Source organism: Gaeumannomyces tritici, assembly GCF_000145635.1.
Source record: "Gaeumannomyces tritici R3-111a-1 unplaced genomic scaffold supercont2.3, whole genome shotgun sequence".
Taxonomy (NCBI): domain Eukaryota; kingdom Fungi; phylum Ascomycota; class Sordariomycetes; order Magnaporthales; family Magnaporthaceae; genus Gaeumannomyces; species Gaeumannomyces tritici.
In genome coordinates, this window is record NW_008804547.1 from 1,391,340 (window position 1) to 1,413,860 (window position 22,521).

A 22,521-nucleotide genomic window follows, 5' to 3' on the forward strand; every position below is an offset into this window, starting at 1 on the left:
TCCGAGATTGTGTGTGTGGTCTCGGTCGGAGATTCCTCCCCAATCTGAATTGGTTTCCACCTTTTCCCCTCTCACATGGAGCTCGGTCTTCTAACCGATCACCGATTAGGAGCCACGCGGAGAAATCGCCAGGGATTATGGATCAGTCGGGACTACCCCGGAGGAGAAATTGGGGTGTGGGGAAAAACAAAGGAAGCCGTGATGAGGATCCCAAGGCTGTGCCGCCGAGCTAGAACCGGCTGGGCGCAAGCTTGGGTGTGCCATGGCGAAAGCTTGGAATGCTTGTTCCCATCACCAGTGTAGATACCATTTCAAAGCTGGTTCTCATTGTCCATATTTAAAGGGAAATAACTATCTAGGCAGGTACCTAGGTATTCTGGTGGTGTGCCATTCTCCCACACGCACGGATATCCATTGTATGACATCAACGCAGCCAAAACATCGGATTTAGTACACATAGCGGAAATTGACGTTTTCCTATAGAGGTGACAAGAGGTTAGCATCAAAAAGTGAGTGTGGGTTTTAGAAGTCGTGTGGTTGGGGCTTCTCACCCTATCCGTAATGTCCTCGAACTGTGCGACTGACGCAACAGCTTCTCCGCTGGCAATCTGGCGATCGCGGCTCTTGTTTTGCAAAATGTACCTGAAAATGACCGAATTAGCAGAGCCCAAGAGAGCGGAAGAGAAAACCAGTAGTGTCTCCACGCCTTGTTATACTAACCAGGTGCGCAGCGCAAAGAGAGTGATCACCAGCAGGACGAAGCAGGCCACAATGATAGAGAGGGCAAGGAAGTAGCGCGGCGCGTCCTGGGACCGGAAGACCTGGGGGCCGATGCTGTTGCCAACCGCCCACCAGATGAAGTTGGAAGCAATCACGACGCTCTTCTTGGTCTGGCCCGCGACATTGCGCGTAACCAGAGACAGGGCGAGGCCACTGCAAGCCCAGAAGGAGATCATGATGTAGTAACTGTAGGGTCGGTCGTGTCATGGGTCAGCACTAATATAGTCGGAAGGTTTGACCAGAAGTCGAGGATGGGGAGCAGCAGACGCACCTCAGGAGCAGACCAACTCTCTTGCTGGGTTCAAAAGGCACCGCCATGAGCACAACCACGCCGGCGATGGTGGGAGCGATGGATGCCATCATGACCAGAATCGTCTGCTTGAACCGCCGATCGAGGTAGACAGCCGAGAGCATGACGGTGATCTGCACGATGCCCGAGACAGACTGGAGGAGCTGCGTCTCCCAGACCTTGAAGCCGAACGACTTGATGATGATGTTGGAGAAGGCGCCGAGGCCGCCGGACGGGAGGGTCGTGAAGATTTGGATCAGAGCGAAGCCCCAGACCTGCGGGTCCTTGAGCGCCTCGAACAGCTGCTCCCGCCGGAAGACGCGGTTCTGGAGGCCAGTGCGGTTGTCGCGGACTCGCTCGACCATCAACTTCTTGTCCTCCTCGCTGAAGCACTTGGCCTTCATGGGCGAGTCGGGCATCCACCAGACGACAAAGGCACCCCAAAAGACGGTCAAAACACCGTAGGTCATGAACAGGCCTTGCCAGCTAGAAATGGGGCTTCCGGCCGGGATGAAGGAGAAGGCCATGGCAAGCAGGCCACCAATAAGCTGTTGAAGGCCATTCTGTAGAAGAAGCCGCGCGGTCAGTCTTTAAGCTCTCTGGGACCCATGCAGAATGGGCTCGATTATAGGAACCGGTGTACGCACCATCATGTACCACAGAATCACCGTCGTGGCCTGCTCCTCGCGCTTGTACCAGATGGAAGACAGCAGGACGAAGCAGGGCTGGCAGACGGCCTCAAAGGCGCCCAGGAATCCACGGAGGATGATCAGGGTGGTGAAGTTGCGGGACATTGCGTGGAGAGCCAGGGTGACACCCCATAAAAGAATGTTTAAGCCCAACCATTTCGCGATAGGGACCCTGGTGAGGATGTAGTTCTCCGGGTACTCCACGCAGAGGATAACGACGTAGATGATGGTGGTCAGCCACGAGTACTCCTGGCCTTGAAGCTTGGTGTCCTCGATGATGCCCATTATGCTCGCGTACTGATGCTTTGTGGTCAGCTTTCCTGTGGCAGAGCCTCACACTTCCCCAGTCGAGAGGGAGTGCGACTTACAGACATGGTGCCCTTGTCCAGAGCCTGGATCAGGTAGGTGACGACCATGACTGAAAGCACCCGCATGTCGATCATGCGCTTGAGGCGCTTGTTGGTCGGCTCGTCGATGTCGATGGGTGCATCGCTGGCGTATTTGGCGACTTCGGAGTCGACAAGGTCGCCTTGGGCGCGTGGCTTGGAGGTCTCGACATCCTCAAACGTCTCGGGCACCGCCTCGACCATCTCCTTCTTTTCCATGGTACTTCTGGTCCCCTAGCGAGCGCTAGGAAAGGTATCACTCGATGGGTTCCAGACGACGAAAGACTCATGGCGCGGAGGAAGACGCCCATCGAGTGCCCAGGAACGCGTCCAGGCCCGCTATATAGGGAAATCCCAGCAAGGGCTGCGTCCGTCATAGTTGCTGTGTTAAGGTCGCATCCCGGAGATTGGCTCACTGGAGCGATCGTTTGCCTGGGACCAACGGCCCTCGGCTAGACGACCGAGGTCAGGGACACGAAGCGGGTACCATCTGGAGAAGACTCCCTTACGGGCCCTGTGCGATGGCAAAAGGTCCGAAAACACGGTCGAGCTGATGGAGCCCGCCAGGCGCTTTCAAGAAAAGTCCACAGCCAACATTCAAATCAATGCAGGCACCTCACGTTGCTTGACTCGGGGAAGTTGGGGTCCCCGTCTTCCGGGCTGGGGTAGACGACTCCACTCGCGCACTCGTGACGAACTGGCTGAGGCCCACCCTTCGACAGTGCCCTCTAGCCCCCCGAATCCGGGGTATCCATGGAGAGGGGGGCAGAAGTTCGTCTCAGGGGTTGGGCTCCGACTTGCTCCACGACCACGAGCCGTGTCCTTCCTCCGATTTCCTCTGCCCCGCACCCAGACACTATTCCTAGCCTCAAGGGAGCCGGATGAGCTTTCGGGAATACGCAAGGCTACTACTTGAGTGCCTAGTTCTCAGGGGGCAATAGTGACCTGACGTGTCGTTGCCGGAACACAATGTGTGGTGGAAACACTTCCCATGATGGGGACTGCGGAGAAGGAAGCCCATATCCCCTGCGGGCTTTGGGGCCGGTGGGAAAGAGGGTGAATCGACTATACGAGATGCGGTTGCCGAACTTCTTGTCAGAGGGCGGAGCGTGGCAAAAATTCAACATCACGTCGTGAGTTCCGCCCACAGCAGCGCCGCAGATACAAGCACGGCGCGATGAGCTAACCATACCCGGAAACGAAGCATGCTGCACGATCACGTCTTTGCGGGGCCGCCTCACCTCCGCATCTCCGTCTGGAGCTGCCTTGGCCTCACGCGCCCGACCTTCGCCGAGGCGACGGGCCCGGCCAACCGGTACCGCGAGGCCCGGGTGGGCGACTCCTTCGGGCCGTCGTGGTCCACGCACTGGTTCCGCCTCGAGATGGCGCTGCCGGCCGAGCTGCGGGCCGCCGAGCACGTCGAGCTGCGCTGGGACGCCGGGAACGAGGGTACCGTGTGGTCGGCCTCGGGCGACATCCTGCACGGCCTGACGGGCCGCGGGGACCGGGCCGAGTGGGTGGTGCCCTTCCGGGACGGCGAGGCGCACGTCGTCTACGTCGAGATGGCCTGCAACGCCATGTTTGGCAACGCGCCGGGCGACAACCCCGTCTTCAAGGCCAACGGAGATGGCGGCGGCGATTCGATCCTGCCCCCGGACCCGAACAAGCGCTTCGTGCTGGCCAAGGCGGAGTTGGTTTCTGTGTTCCTGCCCGCGCGCCGGCTGTACTCGGATATGCACGTCATCACCCAGGCCGTGGCCGAGCTGGATCCGGAATCCTGGGAGCAACGAGAGGCGCTCAACGTGGCGAGTCGTATCATGGACGCGTTCAGCGCGGGCGACAAGGCGTCTGTGGTTGAGTGCAGAAGGCTGGCGACGTCTTATCTGGGCGACAAGGTGGATTCGGAGCAGGTTTATAACCCCTCGGGTGGGAGAGAAGCGAACGTCATTGCTATAGGACATTGTCATATTGACACATGTTGGCTGTGGCCTTGGGCCGAAACCCGGCGGAAAGTCGCGAGGTATGTCATCACGTGTGACTCTACCAGGAGAGACCGTACCAACCAAGTTCCAAACCTACCTAGGTCATGGAGTAACCAGTGCGATCTCATGGATCGCTACCCAGAGCTCCATTTTGCCTGTTCGCAAGCCCAGCAATTCCAATGGCTAAAGCAAGACTATCCAGCAACCTTTGAAAGGGTCAAGGTCAAGGTGAAAGAGGGGCGTTTCCACCCCATCGGTGGGAGCTGGGTTGAGCACGATACCAACATGCCCAGTGGAGAGTCGCTTATCAGGCAGTTCCTTTACGGTCAACGCTTTTTCGAAAGCGAGTTTGGCTGCCGCTCAAGAACAAGCTGGCTCCCGGACACATTCGGCCAGCCTAGTCAGATCCCGCAGTTGTGTCGCCAGGCCGGCATGGACAGATTTTTTGCCCAGAAGATATGTTTCAACAGTATTAACGAGTTCCCTCACACATCCTTCAACTGGTCGGTTATTCTATCGCCTTCGAAGGTTATCGACCAGTCTTGCTGACAGAAGGGGTAAAACAACAGGGCTGGGCTTGACGGAAGTCAGGTTCTCACACACATGTCGCCTGCCAATACTTATTGCGTGCGTACTTACCGCTTCTCATGACATCTTCAGGAGAAATGTCGTGGAGGGAACCCACAAATACTGATTATACCATAGGCCCACGCCAACCTGGCCGAGGTCAAGCGCAGTGTCTCCAAGCACAAAACGCTCGACCATGACGACACTTCCCTACTCGTTTTCGGCAAAGGCGACGGCGGTGGAGGGCCAACCTGGAAACAGCTTGAACGACTGCGCCGGCTGCGAGGCCTAGCTGACAGAACCGGACAGATACCACACGTTCATCTGGGCAAAACTGTCGATGACTTCTTTGACCGCCTACAAGCCAAAGCTGGCAATCTACCGACGTGGACCGGGGAACTTTACTTTGAGCTACACCGCGGAGTGTACACTACCCAAGCGAGAACAAAACTGGGAAACAGACGGTCCGAATTCCTTTTGCGGGATATTGAACTCCTCACGACCATCGCCTCCATCGAGGACTCTACGTATAAGTACCCGACGGCGGAGCTAGACGAGATGTGGCAAGGGGTGCTGCTATGCCAGTTTCATGACTGCCTTCCTGGGACCTCAATACAGATGTGCTATGATGACTCTGACAAGGTAAGACCATATCAACAGCAATTACCCATCAGAAGAGCCACGATCCGATTACTGACCAGACCCCATCAGGTGTATGCAAAAGTCCAACAAACCGGGTCGCGACTGCTCCAGGACGCGTGTTCCGCTCTCGGACTTGCCATCCCTGGAGAGAAAGAAAGTAGCGCACCCGCAATGGCAGTGAGCACGGCGCCTTGGCCGCGAGCCGAGCTCGTCAGGACCGCCGACGGGACAGAGGCCGTAGCTCGGGGTAGGGGCAATCTCTTGCCCGTTCAGGAGTTCGCCGTGGCCGAGGGGCAAAAAGGGGCATCCTTGAGGGAGGTCTCGCCAGGGGTCTTTGAGCTCGAGAACGAGGACCTGCGCGCGACCGTGGCGAAGGACGCAATCACGTCGGTCTACGACAAACGCGCAAGGCGAGAAGCTCTCTCCGGCCCCGCCCGCCTGGTGATATTTGACGACGCGCCGATTTACTGGCAGGCGTGGGACACCGAGGTGTTCCACCTGGACACGCGACGTGAGCTCCAGGGCAGCGTTGCCGCGACCGCCTCCATTCTGGAGAACGGCCCGCACCGCGCCAGCGTCGTTGTCGAGATGCGCATCAGCGAGCTGAGCTCGGCGCGTGTGGTGATATCGCTTTCGGCCAGCCTCGGCGGTGAGGGGAATCACCCCTACGTGGAATGCCAGGCAGAAGTCAACTGGCACGAAACGCACAAGTTTCTCAAGGCCGAGATACCAGTCGCCGTTCGCAGCATCGAGGCGTCGTACGAAACGCAGTTTGGAGTGGTTACCAGACCAACGCACTACAACACCTCGTTCGTTCTCCTGTCCTCCTCCTCATGACTTGATCCCGCACTTACTCCAGATCCGGCACCTAACCATTGTAAACAGGTGGGACGTGGCCAAGTTCGAGGTCTGCTCGCACAAGTTTGCCGACCTCTCGGAGCATGGGTACGGCGTGTCCATCCTGAACGATTGCAAGTACGGGTTCTCGACCGCGGGCAGCGTCATGCGCCTCAGCCTCCTCCGCAGCCCCAAGGCCCCAGACGAGACAGCAGACATGGGCAGGCACGCGATACGCTGGGCCATAATGCCTCACCGTGGTCGTCTCGGGTCCGAGACAGTACGCGCGGCTTTCAACTTCAACAACCCGCTCAAGCTGGTAACGCTGCGAAATGCACCCAACGATGCGCCCTCGAGCCCCGCAACGACCGAGGGGCCAAATGCTGGCGCTGCCGCCGTCTTGGGAAAGTCTCCCATCGCGCTCACCGGCGACGACAACCTCGTCCTGGATACTATCAAGCGTGGCGAGGACGATGCGGATGTTAGCCGTGGGGACCTACCGGCGCGGCGGCCAGCGGGCACCAAGTCCGTTATCATCAGGGTGTACGACAGCCTCGGCGGCTACGGCGTCGGGAAAGTGGAAACGAGGTGGAAGCTGTCCGGCGTTTTCAAGACGAATATACTCGAGGACGACGGAGAGGAGGTGGCTATAACTGCGGATGGCCACGCATTTGAGTTGCAAATATTGCCTTTCCAAGTGCAGACGTATCGGTTGGTGCTGGCTTGAGATGCGACTTCACCTGAGGCATAGAAATGGACCACGCATTGGCGAACAATATGAAAACAGATAATTCAGTACCACCTAGATGCTTCCCTGAAATAGACTAACGCAGGCAAACACTCCTAGAATACTGAAACATTGTGGATTTGTGGTGTTCTCCAAGACGGTTGATCAAATTTGCAAAGTTCGAGGCGTAGTTGGAAGTAGATCTGGAAAAGTTCGAGTGCAGTCCACTGTGAGCTACGCAAGAATTGATCATGATTGCGGTGGGCGGAAGCTAGACATCAAAGAAATTTGGTGGTCAGTGCGGTGAATGCTTGATTGAGCCAGGATAGCCACGATGATGTGTCGCGCGCCAGCCCGCATCCTCCGAACCGTCAGGGGTAAACATTCGAGAACCCTCACGGTCAGATCCAGGCCGGTGATAGAAACCATGGCGCCTAAGCGCAAGTCGAGCGCCATCACAGACGGCGCGGCAGACGCCGACGCAGCCGCGCCTCGCCGATCCTCGAGGCGTCTGAAAGGCGCGGACCCGCTGCCGGCCGACGAGAAGAAGCCCAGCAAGAAAACCGGCTCAGCCGCTGTAAGAAGTGGACGTCCTGAGGAATGGGAGAAGAAAAAATTACGTGCACTGACATCGCCGCAGAAGAAAAGCAGCACGGCCAGTAGAACGCAGGCGAAGCCGTCCTCGGCCGCCGAGAAAAAAGACGCGTCGTCAAATGGCGGCACTGAAACCCAGGGAACGGCAGACCGAGAGGAGAGGCGGTACTGGTTGATGAAGGCCGAGCCCGAGACGCGGCTCGAGAATGGCCACGATGTTAGCTTTTCCATCGACGACCTCGCATCGAAGACAGTACCAGAGCCATGGGATGGTATCCGGAACTATGTTGGTACGTCTCGAATGCTTTCTTGGCCGCCCAGGGCACAGACCAGTCTGACCAATGAACGAGGCACATCACAGCTCGCAACAATCTAAGGGCCATGAAAAAAGGCGACCTGGCTTTCTTCTATCACTCCAACTGCAAGGAGCCCGGCATTGTGGGCACCATGGAGGTGGCTCAAGAGCATTCACCCGATCGTGAGTTTTCTACTGCTCACTACTACCTCGGTATATATCGCCCAGTCGGCACCTAACCAGCAGCCATTCACCGCTTATCCAGTGACGGCGCACGATCCCAAAGCTCCGTACTACGACAAGTCTTCGAAGCCTTCGGACCCCAAATGGAGCGTCGTGCACGTCGTATTCCGGAGCAAGTTCGCGAGCAGTATCACACTCAAGGAGCTGCGCGAGATGGGTGGGCCGGGCAAGCCGCTGCAGAATATGCAAATGCTTAAACAGACCCGCCTAAGCGTCAGCAACGTTTCCCAGGAGGAATGGGATCACCTGATGTCAGTGGCGGTCGAGAAGGATTCCGTAGTCGGCGAAGAGTAGAATATGTGCGCGTAATTTGTAGCGAGGGCCCATTGTGTTTAGATTAGAACAACAGTCAAGCAAAACAAAAACAAAAACAAAAACAAATGGCTAGCGAGCTTATGGAAGCTCAAAATAGCAACGCATCTCAACGTGGGAAAGGTATCGATCAAGGAAAACACCAGAAGAATTCAGGCACGCACAAACCACAGCTCTCTTGGTGCAAATGCGCAAAAAGGACGAATTGGGGATCGAACCCAAGACCTACGGATCTGCAATCCGTTGCTCTACCGCTGAGCTACTCGTCCAACCACGGACCTGCCGCCTATTTGGATCGCTTATAGACCCAGAGGGGAGTCTGTTGCTTGGTATGGAGACTCGTCACGGTGGTGATCCACTCTAGGGCATGTAGGACATGGAGTGGAAGTTGTCTATTCCCACTATGATGCTTTCTAACAGGCAGAGGGCAGACGACAGAATCATGATAACACTAGCAGGCAAAAGAAAATACGGGTTCGACTTCGCTTTGGTTTTGGGGACTTGAGACGTTTGGCATGGTGTTACGGTGATACCTAGAAGTGGGTGCAGATCAATCCTCGCCCTGGACATCCGCAACTGGCACATGCCACAAGGATAATTGACGACCATCCCACTTCTCAGCTCGCATGTTCGTGGACATGCTCATCAACATCACAATTCTCGTCCATCATGGTGTCCAGCAATCTTTAACTTTATCACACAAAGGCCCAAAATACGGCGGCGCTATGGAAACAACCAAATAAGCCCACGCGAGTCGAAACCGGGCCGGGAGCAGGGCCATGAGCTTTTTCCCAATTTGCCGCCCTAGGCTTATCGGGCACGGCATTGGATCCCACTTCTAGGGGAATGCAGCAAGCAAGCAACCACGCCGCATGCAACCGATCCAATCGTGCTCGAAAGGCTACCTGGAAGGAGCAAGGGTTGCGGCTGTTTGTCACAGGTACGGCCACCGAGGAGTGTTTGAGCCGGCCCGCGCGTTTGCGAGCCACGGAGAACTGGTTTGTCTGCGGGGGGACCTGATAAATTGGGAGAGTGGGTGCGCCCTGCAAGCTGGCGTAAACGGATGGGACGGAGGACAAAGAGAATCGAGCGGACGGCAGGGATGGCGATGGAGCCTATCAAGTGTCCATGGGAGATGTAGCCCTCACGATAAAAAAGGCAAGAAAAAAAGGCAAGAAATGAAAGCAGTCGAGTAGAGACACATTTCGTAGGCTCTGGCCCACACTGCTATCCCCCTCCTGAGTCGCGGGATCTCGAGCGAAAGGGGAGGCAAAGTTAGCATGCATGTGTGAGGGCAGGGGAACACATGGGGTTCATGTGTGGTGTGTGGTGTGTGGTGTGTGCTTTGTGCGCGTGGGGAAGGCCAAGTGTTGGGTCGATGATGGATGGATGGGTGATGGGTGGCTGCTGGTCGAAACGAAGCACAAAGCGCCAGCAGGGTGGACTTGTGCTTCACTCGAACCATGAGCAAACGATAATGGTCACACACACACCAGCAGGTTGGAAGCAAGAAAGGGAGGGGACAAAAAAAGAGAAAGAAAAAAAGAGAGAGAAAAAGAAAAGAAGATTAGCGGGCCGTCTGTCACCCCAATCTGCACCTTGACAGAAGAGGGCGTGGACTTTGTGACCTGCCGCGGGACAGGCTGCGGCTGGATGGGGATCAGTCACGAGAGGGAAGGGGGCGCGGGCGCCCTGACAGGGACTGGGTGGATGACGAGGAGTCGAGGAAAGATGGGCCATGGAACGCGGACACGCCGTCGGAGCGCCCCCCGAACATGGTGTAAATCAAAAAGAAAATGCATGGCCAAATTGCCAACCTGTCGTGTTGCCGTTTGGGGACGGGGAAGAGAAGAGAAAGGGAGGATTTACAGGCGTGGTGTTGGAGGCAGGCAGACGGACCAAGACGATGGACGAAGGAATGTGGTGCTGGGGGAGGGAGGGAGCGAGGGGCAGCAAGAAGAATGCCCAGGGCAAAGGCGGCTTGGGAAGAAAGATCAATTGGAAAGCTTTTTACAGTCGGGGTCGGCTGGCCTAAGCTTACCCGTTTTCCTGGTAGTTTGTGTATGGAAAAAGCGAACGTAGTTCGACAGTCTGCTCTGATGGCTCGTGGCATCCCATGTCTTGCCTTCCCTTGTCTCATGCGGAGATTTTTTAGTGACTCTGGACCTGACCAGCCCGGAACAGCCGAGCAGGTACCCAAGGCCGGTATTGATTTCACTTCACAAAAAGCCCAACTACCCCCCGTCACTCGCCCTTTCTCGCACAGGACCGCACGCTTTTTTTTCTTCCCTCTTCTCCTCCCATCCATCCTTTTTCTGTTCCCATTCCTTCCTCCCCCTTTGCTGTTGTGCTTCTCGTCGCCATCTCTCGTTCTTCTGCTCTTGTGCTGGTTGCCCAGTCGCGCTCTATTTCTCCCACTTGAGGAATCGCTTACATACGCAGAGCCCTGACTGCCATCGTTCTAGCGCCGCAGATGGACCCTACAGCAACAGCGACCATATGAGCAGCGCATCGATATCCGGGTGCTCCAGAATTCCGCAACCCGATCGGAGGCACATGAATCACGAGCGGGAAAAAGCAGCAGTAAAACGCAACGAAGAAAAAAAAAAAGAAAAAAAGGGCGAACATGCGACCAAACGGGGGGTGGCCAGAATTCGGCCGCTCAGTTAGGGCCCCGCCCTTCCAGGCCTGGGGTTGAATGACGATGGCTCCAAGCGGGCCAGGCAATTGGGCGTGCCAACCCAGGTTTTGGGGGGTTGGTGACCTGCATGGGGCCGTCCTATCCAAGCACCACACGACGCCTCATACAAAGCAGCGGCAGCCTGGGTCTAGTTTGCCAACACACCGGTCGCATTTGGGGCTAGGCTGGGATGCCTGGGTCCAAATCTTGCGGCACTTGGGCGAGACGCAAGAGAGAGCCATCGGCGACCAATTTTTCTTTCTCCCTCTCTTCCGCCGGTTCCCCTTTTCCCGCTGGTCAGCTGCTGGGGGGTTTCGAGGATGGGTAGCGGGATGTCATATCGCGCAAACGCCGGCACGAATGGAAACACTCTGGAACCAGAACCAATCCACTTTCGTCCTCCCCGAGACTGGCCCCTGGTCGCTGGGCCCGTTTTATTGGCGGGCCCGATGCTTTCGAGCCACAACAGTCGAGAAGGCGCGCAGCACCAACGCCGGGACCTGCACGAAGCCCTCCAGGCGGGCTGCATGCAGTGGCGACGTGCATCGGTCAGCCAGGCATCGATGGCGCAGGACTGTCGGCCTGCAGCTGTCCAGGGCGCCAGGATCCTTTCATCACTGCTCTCGGCGAGAAAGTTGTCCCTGGCCTTTGCCAAAGCTCCTTCGTTGGCAAAGCTACTTGACGATATGCATCGTTGTTGGGCTTGTCCTAGGAAAGCCACTTATGTCAAAGAGCCACGAGGCTGACTTTCTTGAGGCACCAAGCCAACCTGGCGGCAAGAAGGGAAGGTGCTTGGACAGGATGACCACGGGCGGTTGACGCAGGTCTCCCTCCAGTCTTTCTTCCCTCAATCTCGGCTCTTGGTGTTGGCAAGAAAAAAGTTGGGCGTTACGCTACCGATGCTCGCACTGCCAGACTCGACGACGACACTGCCAGCGGGACTTTGGACTTGACCCCAGGATTGCCAATTGCGCCGCCGCTTCGTTGGCTGGTTCGCCTGCATCGATCCGTGTCCGCCTGAGGGATACATTTCCTGGGCCCCTCGCGCCGATGTCAAGAGTTGGACCGACAGGCTTGCCTTCTGGAGTAGCCTGGGCGAACCAATGCAATTATTCGCCGAGCACGTCGCCCGCCTCGGTCCCACTCGCCTGGCTGTTCGTTAGGGCAACACCAGGAGCCGGCATGGAGCTTGACTACATCCGATTAGCATCGCGAGGATCCGGGAAACAATATCGCCGTGTTTTGCTGCGGGTGTTGGGCGGACATCTATTCACTCGCATTCAAAGTCAGCTCGGCGACCGAGACTTTGCAAAGCAAAGTGATGGTCGGATATGACGGTTGCGAGCGCTGACACTCCTATTCGGTGGTATCCACCCCCAGGAATCCTCGAAAGGAATCGAGATTGCGGTGCCATGGAGTCATCGGCCGCCACGTCGTCCCCATTGCCCTCGCCCTCGCCCTCGCCCTCCCATTCCCCATGTCCACGCCATTGCCCGTCCCAAATGCAGGGGCAACCTGGAGAACAAGGATAATCATTGTTCTTCAGCTGCATGTTGGAAAAGAAGAAGAATCAAACGAGGAAACCAAGGAATGTTTGCTTCCGCATTAAACCTCTGTTTGGCTGGTCGAACAGCCTAGTTAGTTGTACGGCATGTCCGTCCTTCTGTCAAGAGACAGCCCAGCCGTCAAGTGGCCGCTGCTTTGGTTGCAGCTATCGCCAGAATTGGCCGATAGCGGGTTTCGCAGCACGTCGCGTCAAGCCGCGCTCTCCACGACAGCCTGGTGGAGGCTGGCAGGATGCCGTCTAGGTCAACAAACGGGTCTGGACTGGCAACGAACATAACACGACTGGTGCAGCAGCAGCGATTTGGCTAACGCAAGTGTGGAGCCGAGACATGGTCGCTAGCAATTTTGTCATTGGCCGCTCGTGCTACCAACTCGTTTCGCTTAACTTCAGCTAGTCCCAAGTGAGACTAGCGCTCATGGCCATGAGAGGTACAGGTCAGGCGGGAACAGCAGCGACCAGCAAGAGCGCAACTCTCTCGGTTCACGGGTTTACACAGTTCAGTCCATCCACAACGCGCCTTAGGTAAGACCTGCCGCCCTCTCGTTCCGTCGTCCCCTGTTCTTTTGATGCGATGCCGTTGATCCTCTGCCCCGTGACTTTCGTTCTCGACGCTTTCGTCTGATGGGACGACTGCTGCATGGTGGTGGTGGTTGATGGTTGATTGCCTGCCTTGGCTGTTCTTGCTGCTGCTTTGGCCCGACGGGTCGTGGTCGCTCTGACCGACCACGCGCCGAAATTTTCTGCCCTGCTCCCTCGCCCTACACTGCACCCGCTGGCTCTGAGCCTGAGCGAGACTGGCTGGGCCTGAGTCTGAGCCTGCGTCTGCCAAAGCTCTACCTGCTTCTGTCCTCAGTCCGCCTGCCACCACCCCAGCCCACACTCACGCTCGCGCACGCGCACAACCCACTTCGCACCCCCTGCTGCTTGTTAGGAGTTGCTGCGACCGTGCTGCTGACGGGTCCTTTTCCCTCCCCCCGGCCAGCGCCCCAACCACCGATCGCAGTAGAGAGAACCAGAAAAAAAAGCCCCCATAGCACCGCAACAAACCACACACATTCGCGACGCGCGCGACGACTCCATCGCGACAAGCGTCTGCCGTGCCACTACCCATCCTTTTTCGACACTATACCACCCATACCCATCGTCGGCATTCATTTTCCAATGGTCGCTGCTAACCCCGGGGCCCCGTAGTCGCCAGATGGGTTCGGCCATCCTCTCTTCCCTCCTCACCACCTTTTAGCCTTCGCGTCCGCCAGCCATGAGCTCCTGGATGAACGACGCCTCCGCCGCCTCCGCCGTCCCCAACCACAATGGCAATGGCTTTGGCGCACACCTCAACGACCCTTCGCAAACCACCGGCGTCATGATCGACCCTTCAGCTTACATGGCCAACGCGGCCCAATTCAATCCCGCCGCCGCCCAGTTCGCGAATCCTCAACAGATGCTCGCCCTGCAAAATGGCGCGATGCGCAATTCATCACCATCGTTCCCGAACCCTGTCTATCAAACCAACTCGGTCATACCCTCGAAGCGACCTCGCCCGAGGGACGAGAGCATCGCAGGATCGCCCAGGCCGGCCCCAGGCATGGCCCAGACCTCGCGGTCCGAGACGCCACAGCAGGCGCACTATTCAAACTACCCACAGCAGCAGCAGACTCCGGGTCCCGGGCAGCCGTCGCCATACCCACACCTCCAGCAGAATGGTTCTGCAAACGCGACGCCATCTCCCATAATGAGCAACCAAATGCGACCTGGCAGCGTGCCTCAGCGAGTCTCGACCACCTCACCGCATCCTTACTCGCCCGCCGCACAAAACTTCGGTTCCCAAGCGTCCCCAGCACCGTCGGAGCATGGGGGCACACCTCAGCCGAACAACTTCATGCCTCCTGGTGCCTTCCCCCAGGGATTTAACCAGCACTATGCAGCGAGTCCGACACCCGTGCGACCTTCGCCGAGTCACATGGGTGGGCAGATGCCCGGACAGCTCCCGGGGCAGATGGCGCCTCAGCAGATGGGACAGATGGGACAGCAGATGGGTCAGATGCCACCACATATGGCGCAGCAGATGGCCCAAATGGGGCAAATGCCGCCGCAGATGGGTCAGATGTTCCCCGGACAAATGCAGCAGATGAATCCGGGCCAGATGTCGCACATGCAGCATATGCAACAGCAGCAGATGTCGCAGGCGAGGAACGTGATGGATCCTCAAAGGCTCATGTACCACCAGATGCAGTTGCAACGACAGCTACAGCAGCAGCAACACCAGCAACAGCAACATCAACAGCCGCAACCGCAACTCCAGCAGCCCCCACAACAGCCAAAGGCCCAGCAGCAACAACAGCCTAACTCGCAGCCACAGCAGTCGCCGACTCGGCCGTCGCCGGTGCCCCCATCGCCTGTCCAGCAATCACCGATACAGCCATCGCCCATGCCGCCCCAGACCCCCCAAGGGCAGCCCCAAGCAATGCAGGCTCCTCCTCAGATGCCCGTCCAAGCCATGCACCAGAACCGCGCGATGATGGGTAGGCCCCAGATGCCCAATGGCCAGATGGCACCTAGCCCTATGCGACCACAGCCCGGGCAGGTGATGACCCCGCAGCAGCAGCAGGCGATGCAGCGCGGCGGGCAGCCGACACCGGAGCAGTTTATGGAAAGGTTGAGCCAGTTCATGAGCTCGAAAGGGTTCCCGCTCGATCCTAATCCGATAGTTGGCGATCGGCCTGTCAGTCTTTGGAACTTGCGCCAGGCTGTTGCAAAACACGGGGGGTTCCGCGCGGCGCATCAGAACAACTATTGGGGCAGCATCTCAAACTCTCTCGGCTTCCATCCTGCTCAGATGCCAATGGCTCCGAACCAACTCCGCGTCATATACGAGCGCAACCTAATGAAGTTCGAAGACGCATGGTCCACCAGCAGGGCAAAACAGATGCAACAGCAGCAGCAACAACAGCAACAGGCTCAGCAACACCAGGGACAGCAGGCTGGAATGCAGGTTGCGACCCCCGGAACACCGACGAGGCCAGGGATGTCTCACGGCCAGATGCCGCCCGGACATATGATGCAGCAGCCTGGCCAACATCCCGCCATGACCCACGCCCAAGTCATGACCCCGATGAAGCAGATGCCGCAGCCAGGTGTTAATGGATTTGTGCAGCCTCAACCGCAGCCCAACGCGATGCAAGGTCACTCGCGAAACAGCCTGTCTCGAAGCATCCAAGGAACACCGACTCACGATGATTTCGCGCACCCCTCTCCGAGTGCTGTTAAGACGCCGAGGACATCGACATCAGGTCCATTGCCACACGATCCGAGTGTGAAACTGGAGCATCAGCTCATGACCGCCCCTCCGCCGCCGGAGAAGGACCCTGACACATACTTCCCTCTCAAGCGACACTACCAAGACCACGGGCATGTTACGCATGGCGGAGTTCCTGTCGGCGCCTGGGATGATCTGGCCTCGAAATTGCTGGAAACGATTCCCGACGTGCCCCCTGTGGAGGTCTTGGGAAATATCGATATCCTCGCTCTATGCCGCAGCCTTCAGTCTGGTATTCGCGCCGAGGTGCGCAATGCACTTGATTCCCTCGCCATGGTCACGGCTGCCGAGTCCTCGGGGCCGCATCTGCAGATCGATCTCGGGCGGACAGACGAGCTGGTAGAGTGTCTCTTGGAATGCGCCGAAGACCAAATCGAGGTATTGGTGGAGAATACGGCCGAAGTATCGGACGAGGTACTGATAACACCGTACCAAGATGTTGTTCGTGCCTGCTGGCTCGAAAACACAGGCGTTCACGAGGTCTACCCTGTCGGATCTCCCGAGTACGAGGTTGAAAGAGCCGTGGACCACTTGATATGCATTACGACAATTCTTCGCAACCTGTCATTTGGCGAAGCCAACTGGGAAGTACTCGCGGACGAGTCCGTCGTCAAGTTCTTTTGCGTCATAATACGCTACTTGGGCACGCGCAATATGCTGCTCCGGACCCAAGCCAACACGCTGGACTTCATGAAGGATGCCCTTATCATTCTCTCCAACATCTCGACACATATAGAGGTACCTGGGAAGGAACAAGCGCTCTGCTTCCTCCAGTTTCTGCTGGCTTTCGCGCCGGCACCGGCGCCCTGCCTGACTGGCGACCAACTCGTCTTCCCTCCTTACCAGCCCAAAGTCCAGCCATATCTGCCAGCGGCCGTGGACGCACTCGCGAAGCTCCTCGTCAGCAAAGAGCAAAACCGGGACCATTTTGCGAGCTTATACGCCAGTGAGGCATCCCAGGCGCCAGCCTACGATTTGCTCACTCGGTCTTTTGGATTGGCAGTCTCTGTCATTCCAGACTTCAACATGGAGTCTCGATCACCCCTGTCTGATGCGCGCAGGCCTGTCCTGATGCAGGGCCTTCTCGCCGCTCAGACACTCGCCGCCCTGGCACCTGGTCAAGACTCTGGTGTAACCCGCAGCTGGCTCTCGTGCGGAAACGGTCTCTCGCAGAATCTTATCCATCTGGTAAAGAGGTTAGGTCGCCAGTTTGAAACTGCACAGATGGTTGTCCCACCCCCACAGCGGAACCAACGGTCAGGCCGGGGCGCCGTAGCACCGCAACCACAGCCTCGACACACGGAAAAGACGATGGAGCTCGTTTACATGGTCGTGCTAGCCATCTCACTGCTCAGGCGACTGACAGAGAAATCACGAGACCCATCGGACCCCATGGGATCGATTCCGCCGAATGCGCTGCCTAGCCGATCTACCCTGCTTGAATTGCTGGCGATGCGACACCCGGAGTGGACTAGTCACGGGATGCTCCAACAGCTCGTTGCTTATGCTGCGCTAGAGGACTGTTGATACAAGCAGTTATGTCTGGCTAGCGCCTCTTTCTGGGTAACGCGGGGCCTGGGGGCCAACACTCCCCGGGTCGTACCGCCCAGCTGAGCCCCGGGCGGGTGGGATTGGCTAGTATGCTTGAGACGATTGCTCTTTTGCTTCGTAAAAAGAAATTGGCATCGGGGCGTATGGATATAACGGTGTCGGCCTTTTTGTTTCTGGTGTATCGTGGGGTTAAATAGGCCGTGTTATGATTCCGATCGGACTGGGAAAGGCTGCTCGTGCTTAGGGTGTTTGCCTTTTGATTTCCTTTCTCGCTTTTCTTTTCTTTCTTGGAACACTCCTTCGTTCACCTTCGGCTGTTACTTATCTATCGTACCCTCATTGCCGAGTGAACGAGCGGAAGGGGAGATATGTTCCTGGTGTTATTAGTTCCCGCCATTTCGTGATTGTATATGATACAGCGTACATTTTCTTCGTATGCCTCTCTGCCTACGTTCATAGCACCATTATGGGCCGGACGATTATATCTATGCATAACGGCAAGGGTTTCTCTCGACTTGTCAGTGAAGTCGTGATCGGTGCAGTTGGTCTGCCCGGTATTTCGGCTACGCTACGCATTTGGGTGTCGAAGTGTGAATATCTGGCTGGATTGTCCAGCCCGACAGCTGATTATGGATCGGATTTGATATCAGCCCCGTTATACTCCAAAAGCCGTGCCCCCTTTCCTCGTTATAGTACACAATGTTATGCGTTGGTTTTAGTACATTCTCTTGCTCGAGCCAGATGTAAAACAAGCGGAATCTCGCGACCACGGGTCTTCAGAAGCCCATTTCTTGCAGAATGGGCGCCAGTTGGGCTTTGACATGGCCCTAAGGATGGAGGACGGGATTTTCCTCGTGGTCAGCAGCCGTTTCGGATCAAATATAGCTAAGTAGTCGAGCGCGGTTCCTTTTTGTTTTTCTTCTTCGTCTCTTTTTGCCCGTAATCTCACCTTTATCCTGATGTGGTTCGTCCTTGGGTTTACCAAGACCTTCTCGTCGTCCAGCTGCAGCAGGCGCACCAACTCGAGCCTGAGGGCGGCGCTGTTGCCCTCGATTTTCCTCAGCAGGGTCCTGGGGCCTCTCTGTGTGTCCTCGTATATGGGCAGCTTGTTGGACGGCGTGCGGGCGACAAAGTAGTTGAGCTCCCCACGTCTCCCGGCTCTCGCGTCGACTTGCGTTGCGGCAGCGGTACTCGGCGTCGCCGCCGGCGGTGCCTGAGGGAGAGGGGATGCTGCGGAGGTGGTAGTGGGGGTGGCGGTGGGGGTATCGGTGATCGTTGCCGTCGTGTTTGCCGCGGCGCTATATGTTCGTCTCGCCGCTGGTGTTGCGATGACAAGCCTGTAGGCTGGTGCGAGGCTGAGAGGGGCGGCGGGGAGCGCGCGCAGGATGCGGGAGGCGGCCATTGTTTGGGTTCGGGGAGGCGTGGCGATCTGGGAGCGTCGGGTCGACGGGCGGCGCGAAGGGACGGTCTTGCTGGGCTGTCGGCTGGCTTCTCCTTTAAAATCGCTCGTGCCCTCTCTCCCGCTGCCAGCACCCGCTTGGTGATGCAGCAGTTGGTGCCATCCTGAAGCTGCGGCTGCGACGAATCCTCACCGCCAAACGGCAGAAAAATTATCGGCGGCGGAATATCCCACCATTCCGTCGCGGCTTTCATCCCAAGCACCCAAGGCAGTGAATCAGTGGGCGCCAGTCTGCGGGGCCGCACCAAAAAAAATCGATTGCTGCAAAAATCGCAGCCAGCGCAGGCGTGCCCCACGAAAGTCGGCATCCCCCACTATTTCCCAGCTCGACCCTACCACAACAAACAGCGCCAGGAAGGCTCTGGCGGCGACGACGACATTGCAAAGGCCTAACCAGCCGCCGAACGACGGCCCTGCGAAAAAAAAACCTCGGCTAGCCGACGGCGGGCACGGCCGATCCCACACCAAACCACCTCCCCCCCCAAGATGGCGGCGCCAACAACGGACGAGGAGTCGCTCGCCGAGTTCGACCTCCTGCCCAAGCTGGTCAGCCACCTGGACCGACACCTCATCTTCCCGCTGCTGGACTTCAGCAGCAACCAGTGCTACGATGAGGAGACCAACGAGGCCAAGGACGCCGAGAAGGCGCTCGAGATCACCAAGGCCAAGTACGAGCTGCTCAAGAAGACCAACATGACCGACTACGTCGCCAACCTGTACTGCGAGTTGCAGGGCATCGGCGAGCCGCCCGCTGAGTTCGCCGACAAGAGGCAAAAGGTCATCGCGCGCCTGCAGCAGTACGAGGAGTCGGTCAACAAGCTGCGCGATCTGCTCGACAACGAGGAGGTCACGGGGAACCTGCGGAGCGACAAGGTGGCCAACTTGGAGTACCTTAAGAAGGAGCACGAGGTAAGGCCGCTCTCCTTTTGTCGTGATTTAGCGTGCCGCAACCTGTCCAGCGCGCGAGTTTCGGTTCATAACAGAATGTCTGCTTTCCCCGTAACAGGTGACCATCGAGATGGTCGACGCCCTCTACGACTTTGGCAACTTCCAGTACAGCTGCGGCAACTACTCGGGCGCCGCCGAGCTGCTGTACCAGTTCCGCGTCCTGTCAACCGACAACGACAAGGTCTCGGCGGCGACGTGGGGAAGGCTGGCGTCGGAGATGCTCAGCGGCAACTGGGAGGGCACCATGGAGGAACTTAAGACGGTCCGCGAAAGCATCGACTCGAGGCTGTTTAGCAACCCGCTCGCGCAGCTGGAGCACCGCACCTGGCTGATTCACTGGGCTCTGTTCCCCCTCTTCAACGACGAGTCGGCACGCGAGCCGCTGCTCGAGATGCTCTTCTCCCCCAACTACATCAACACCATCATGACGAGCTGTCCGTGGATCCTGCGCTACCTGGCCGTCGTCGTGATTGCCGGGAGGGGACGTGTGCGCAACACGGGCATGCACCAGAAGCAGCTCAAGGACGTGGTGCGCGTCGTCAAGCAGGAGGGATACGAGTACTCGGACCCCGTCACCGACTTTGTGCGGGCGCTCTACATCGACTTTGACTTTGAGGAGGCGCGGCGGCAGCTTCCCCGAGCCGAGGAGGTGCTGCGCACCGACTTCTTCCTCATCTCGACGACGGACGCCTTTGTCGACGCGGCAAGACATCTGTTCTTCGAGTCTTACTGCAAGATCCACGCCCGCATCGACCTCAAGCGACTCAGCGAGCAGCTCGGCCTCAACGTCGACGACGGCGAGAAGTGGATCGTCAACCTGATCCGCGACACGCGCCTCGACGCCAAGATCGACTTCCAGGAGGGCACCGTCATCATGAACCACCCCAACAGCAGCGTCTACCAGCAAGTAATCGAGCGCACCAAGGGCGGCTTCTTCAGGACCCAGGTCTTGACGGCGGCCGTGGCTCGCTAGGAGGAGGGTCACGATGAGGCGGCAGTCCAAGAACATGGACAAGAAATAAGCGAGGGACAGTAATGCACAATGGATTATTTGTCCCCGACTAGCCAACAATATCCCTCCGCCACAGCTCTCACGACCATGCATACACTTTCCTAGACAACAAATGGGAAAGAAAAAAAGGTCCGGCGTTTAGATGTGATGCCCTGCTTGGGCAAACCCGGAGGCAAGTATCTGGCCTTCTTTCTTCTGGAAGGTGGGCAGGTTATAGGAATTGCATTCCGGACGGTGTTATGGGCTCTGGGTTTTTTTTATTTTTATTTTTATTTTGTCCCTCAATACACTGGGTTTTGGGGTCTCTTCCTGTTTCAATGACAACATGGCTTTCCATAGGCTCTATGACAACAGCACGACGCACACAAGTGAAGCCCCTTCGTTGGCAGTATTTGGTCTTGGTCTCTGATGGACACTAGCGATAATATTGCTTCCCTCTCAGTATCATTCGTCGTCTAGTAGGCAGTCTAGGACTGAGCACTAGGGGATATGTTGGGATCAAGCATAACTGAATGTTCAATACCTAGGCCACTGTTGGTCCGATTCTATTCTCATTCGCCGCCACCAGAGCCAAGCCGGGCGACGCTTTGCTTGTGTGATGATGCTTGTCTAATTTGCCACGGACGAAGTGGTATCGAGTGTCGGGACGCACCCACCTTATATGCTGAGGAACGGTGCGCAAGAAGCAAGGTAGAGGAGGGGCAGGACAAAACGAGCGAGAGCACATGCTATGCCTTTTCCTGGTATATCTTGACCCAGTTGAACAGCCAGTACGCCTCCTTGTAGGCTTGCGGGTTGGCGGCCACGTAGGCCTCGCAGGAGCCGCCCTTGGCGGAGCGGCACTGCGGCCAGCCCTCGGTCTGGACCTTCCAGTTGTAGATGGAGCTGCCGCAAAAGGTGGTGTTGATGATCTGTGTGTACCGGTTTTCCGGTGTCAGGACACGAGCCGTGGAGAGGAGGAGGGAGGAGAAGGAGGAGGAGAAAAGATATAGCATACGATGGACAGGTTCTTGAACATCTTGGAGACGTTGCAGCTCTTGCTGGACGGGAAGTTGGCCATGAGGTTCGGCCAGCCCGTCGTGTTCGGCTTGCCCATGTTGATGTCGAAGGGGATGTTGCCGCGCGGGTGGAACCAGACCTTGATGCCGTCCGAGTTGAGCTGCAGCGCGTAGACGCCGCCGCCGTTCTTGTTGAAGCCGTCGCCGTAGCTGTCCTTGGCGCCCGTCAGGCCGCAGCCGGCACTTGCGTTTTTTTTTCGTGTTAGCCTCTCTCTCTCTCTCTCTCTCTCTCTACTCTCTCTCTCTCGTCTCTCTCTTCTCTCTGTCTCTCTCTCTCTCTCTCTCTCTCTCTCTCTCTCTCTCTCTCTCTCTCTCTCTCTCTCTCTCTCTCTCTCTGGAGCTAAGGACCTATACAGAGGATTTCCGGCTTTCCGCGTACTGGCGGCCCAAACATGAAAAGGCAAGGTAAAAGCGTGGGCTTGTTCAGGTCGGGTTATATGAATGTGCGGGCGGGCGGCAGCCATGTGTTTCACCTTTCCTTATCGCCGTCTATTCCCTCGCTTTGTTTTTGGAAAGGTTCGTTTTGCTTGGCTTCGCTGGTCTCTCCATCTTTTTGTATCCTTATCCTGTACTCTGTTTCGGACCTT

At 57.3% G+C, this 22,521-nt stretch overlaps 7 protein-coding genes and 1 non-coding gene across 9 annotated transcripts in view; 4 read left to right on the forward strand and 4 right to left on the reverse strand.

Moving 5' to 3' along the window:
- Positions 1-317: 317 nt before the first annotated feature.
- On the reverse strand, positions 318-2,441 carry GGTG_05572 (hypothetical protein). The gene is made up of 6 exons (XM_009223375.1): positions 2,127-2,441; positions 1,717-2,055; positions 1,052-1,632; positions 721-966; positions 552-642; positions 318-477 (listed from the first exon to the last, which is right to left on the reverse strand). Exons 1-6 carry the CDS (start codon positions 2,361-2,363, stop codon positions 448-450), a joined length of 1,524 nt encoding a protein of 507 aa, XP_009221639.1. The 5' UTR covers positions 2,364-2,441; the 3' UTR covers positions 318-447.
- Positions 2,442-3,113: 672 nt separating this feature from the next.
- Positions 3,114-7,013, forward strand: GGTG_05573 (hypothetical protein; the record flags this gene model as incomplete). Its single annotated transcript, XM_009223376.1, has 7 exons — positions 3,114-3,277; positions 3,349-4,164; positions 4,228-4,629; positions 4,696-4,753; positions 4,832-5,335; positions 5,405-6,144; positions 6,221-7,013. 7 exons carry the CDS (start codon positions 3,114-3,116, stop codon positions 6,897-6,899), a joined length of 3,363 nt encoding a protein of 1,120 aa, XP_009221640.1. The 3' UTR covers positions 6,900-7,013.
- A 150-nt stretch (positions 7,014-7,163) lies between these two features.
- Positions 7,164-8,516, forward strand: GGTG_05574 (thymocyte nuclear protein 1). Its single transcript, XM_009223377.1, has 4 exons — positions 7,164-7,476; positions 7,540-7,783; positions 7,855-7,971; positions 8,054-8,516. The coding sequence occupies exons 1-4, from the start codon at positions 7,234-7,236 to the stop codon at positions 8,323-8,325; spliced, it is 876 nt and encodes a 291-aa protein (XP_009221641.1). The 5' UTR covers positions 7,164-7,233; the 3' UTR covers positions 8,326-8,516.
- A 24-nt stretch (positions 8,517-8,540) lies between these two features.
- On the reverse strand, positions 8,541-8,612 carry GGTG_20120. Its single transcript has one exon. It is a non-coding gene; the product is annotated as a tRNA-Cys (tRNA).
- Positions 8,613-10,570: 1,958 nt separating this feature from the next.
- On the forward strand, positions 10,571-17,971 carry GGTG_05575. Of its 2 annotated transcripts, none has more exons than XM_009223378.1 (2): positions 10,571-13,112; positions 13,573-17,971. In XM_009223378.1, the coding sequence occupies exon 2, from the start codon at positions 13,849-13,851 to the stop codon at positions 17,431-17,433; it is 3,585 nt and encodes a 1,194-aa protein (XP_009221642.1). In that variant the 5' UTR covers positions 10,571-13,112; positions 13,573-13,848; the 3' UTR covers positions 17,434-17,971. The 2 variants fall into 2 exon arrangements, with proteins under 2 accessions (XP_009221642.1, XP_009221643.1); XM_009223379.1 differs by having other exon boundaries at positions 13,782-17,971.
- GGTG_05576 (hypothetical protein) lies at positions 17,858-19,104 on the reverse strand. The gene is made up of 2 exons (XM_009223380.1): positions 18,407-19,104; positions 17,858-18,284 (listed from the first exon to the last, which is right to left on the reverse strand). Exons 1-2 carry the CDS (start codon positions 18,857-18,859, stop codon positions 18,234-18,236), a joined length of 504 nt encoding a protein of 167 aa, XP_009221644.1. The 5' UTR covers positions 18,860-19,104; the 3' UTR covers positions 17,858-18,233.
- Positions 19,105-19,185: 81 nt separating this feature from the next.
- Positions 19,186-21,446, forward strand: GGTG_05577 (eukaryotic translation initiation factor 3 subunit E). Its single transcript, XM_009223381.1, has 2 exons — positions 19,186-19,825; positions 19,923-21,446. The coding sequence occupies exons 1-2, from the start codon at positions 19,403-19,405 to the stop codon at positions 20,835-20,837; spliced, it is 1,338 nt and encodes a 445-aa protein (XP_009221645.1). The 5' UTR covers positions 19,186-19,402; the 3' UTR covers positions 20,838-21,446.
- Positions 21,103-22,521, reverse strand: part of GGTG_05578 (hypothetical protein) — a gene marked incomplete at its 5' end in the record, with an annotated part of 2,889 nt that continues 1,470 nt past the window's right edge. Inside the window, one exon of the mRNA XM_009223382.1 lies at positions 21,103-21,787. Coding sequence (XP_009221646.1) covers positions 21,605-21,787 — 183 coding nt within the window. The 3' untranslated portion in view covers positions 21,103-21,604. The remainder of the gene's footprint in view (positions 21,788-22,521) is intronic.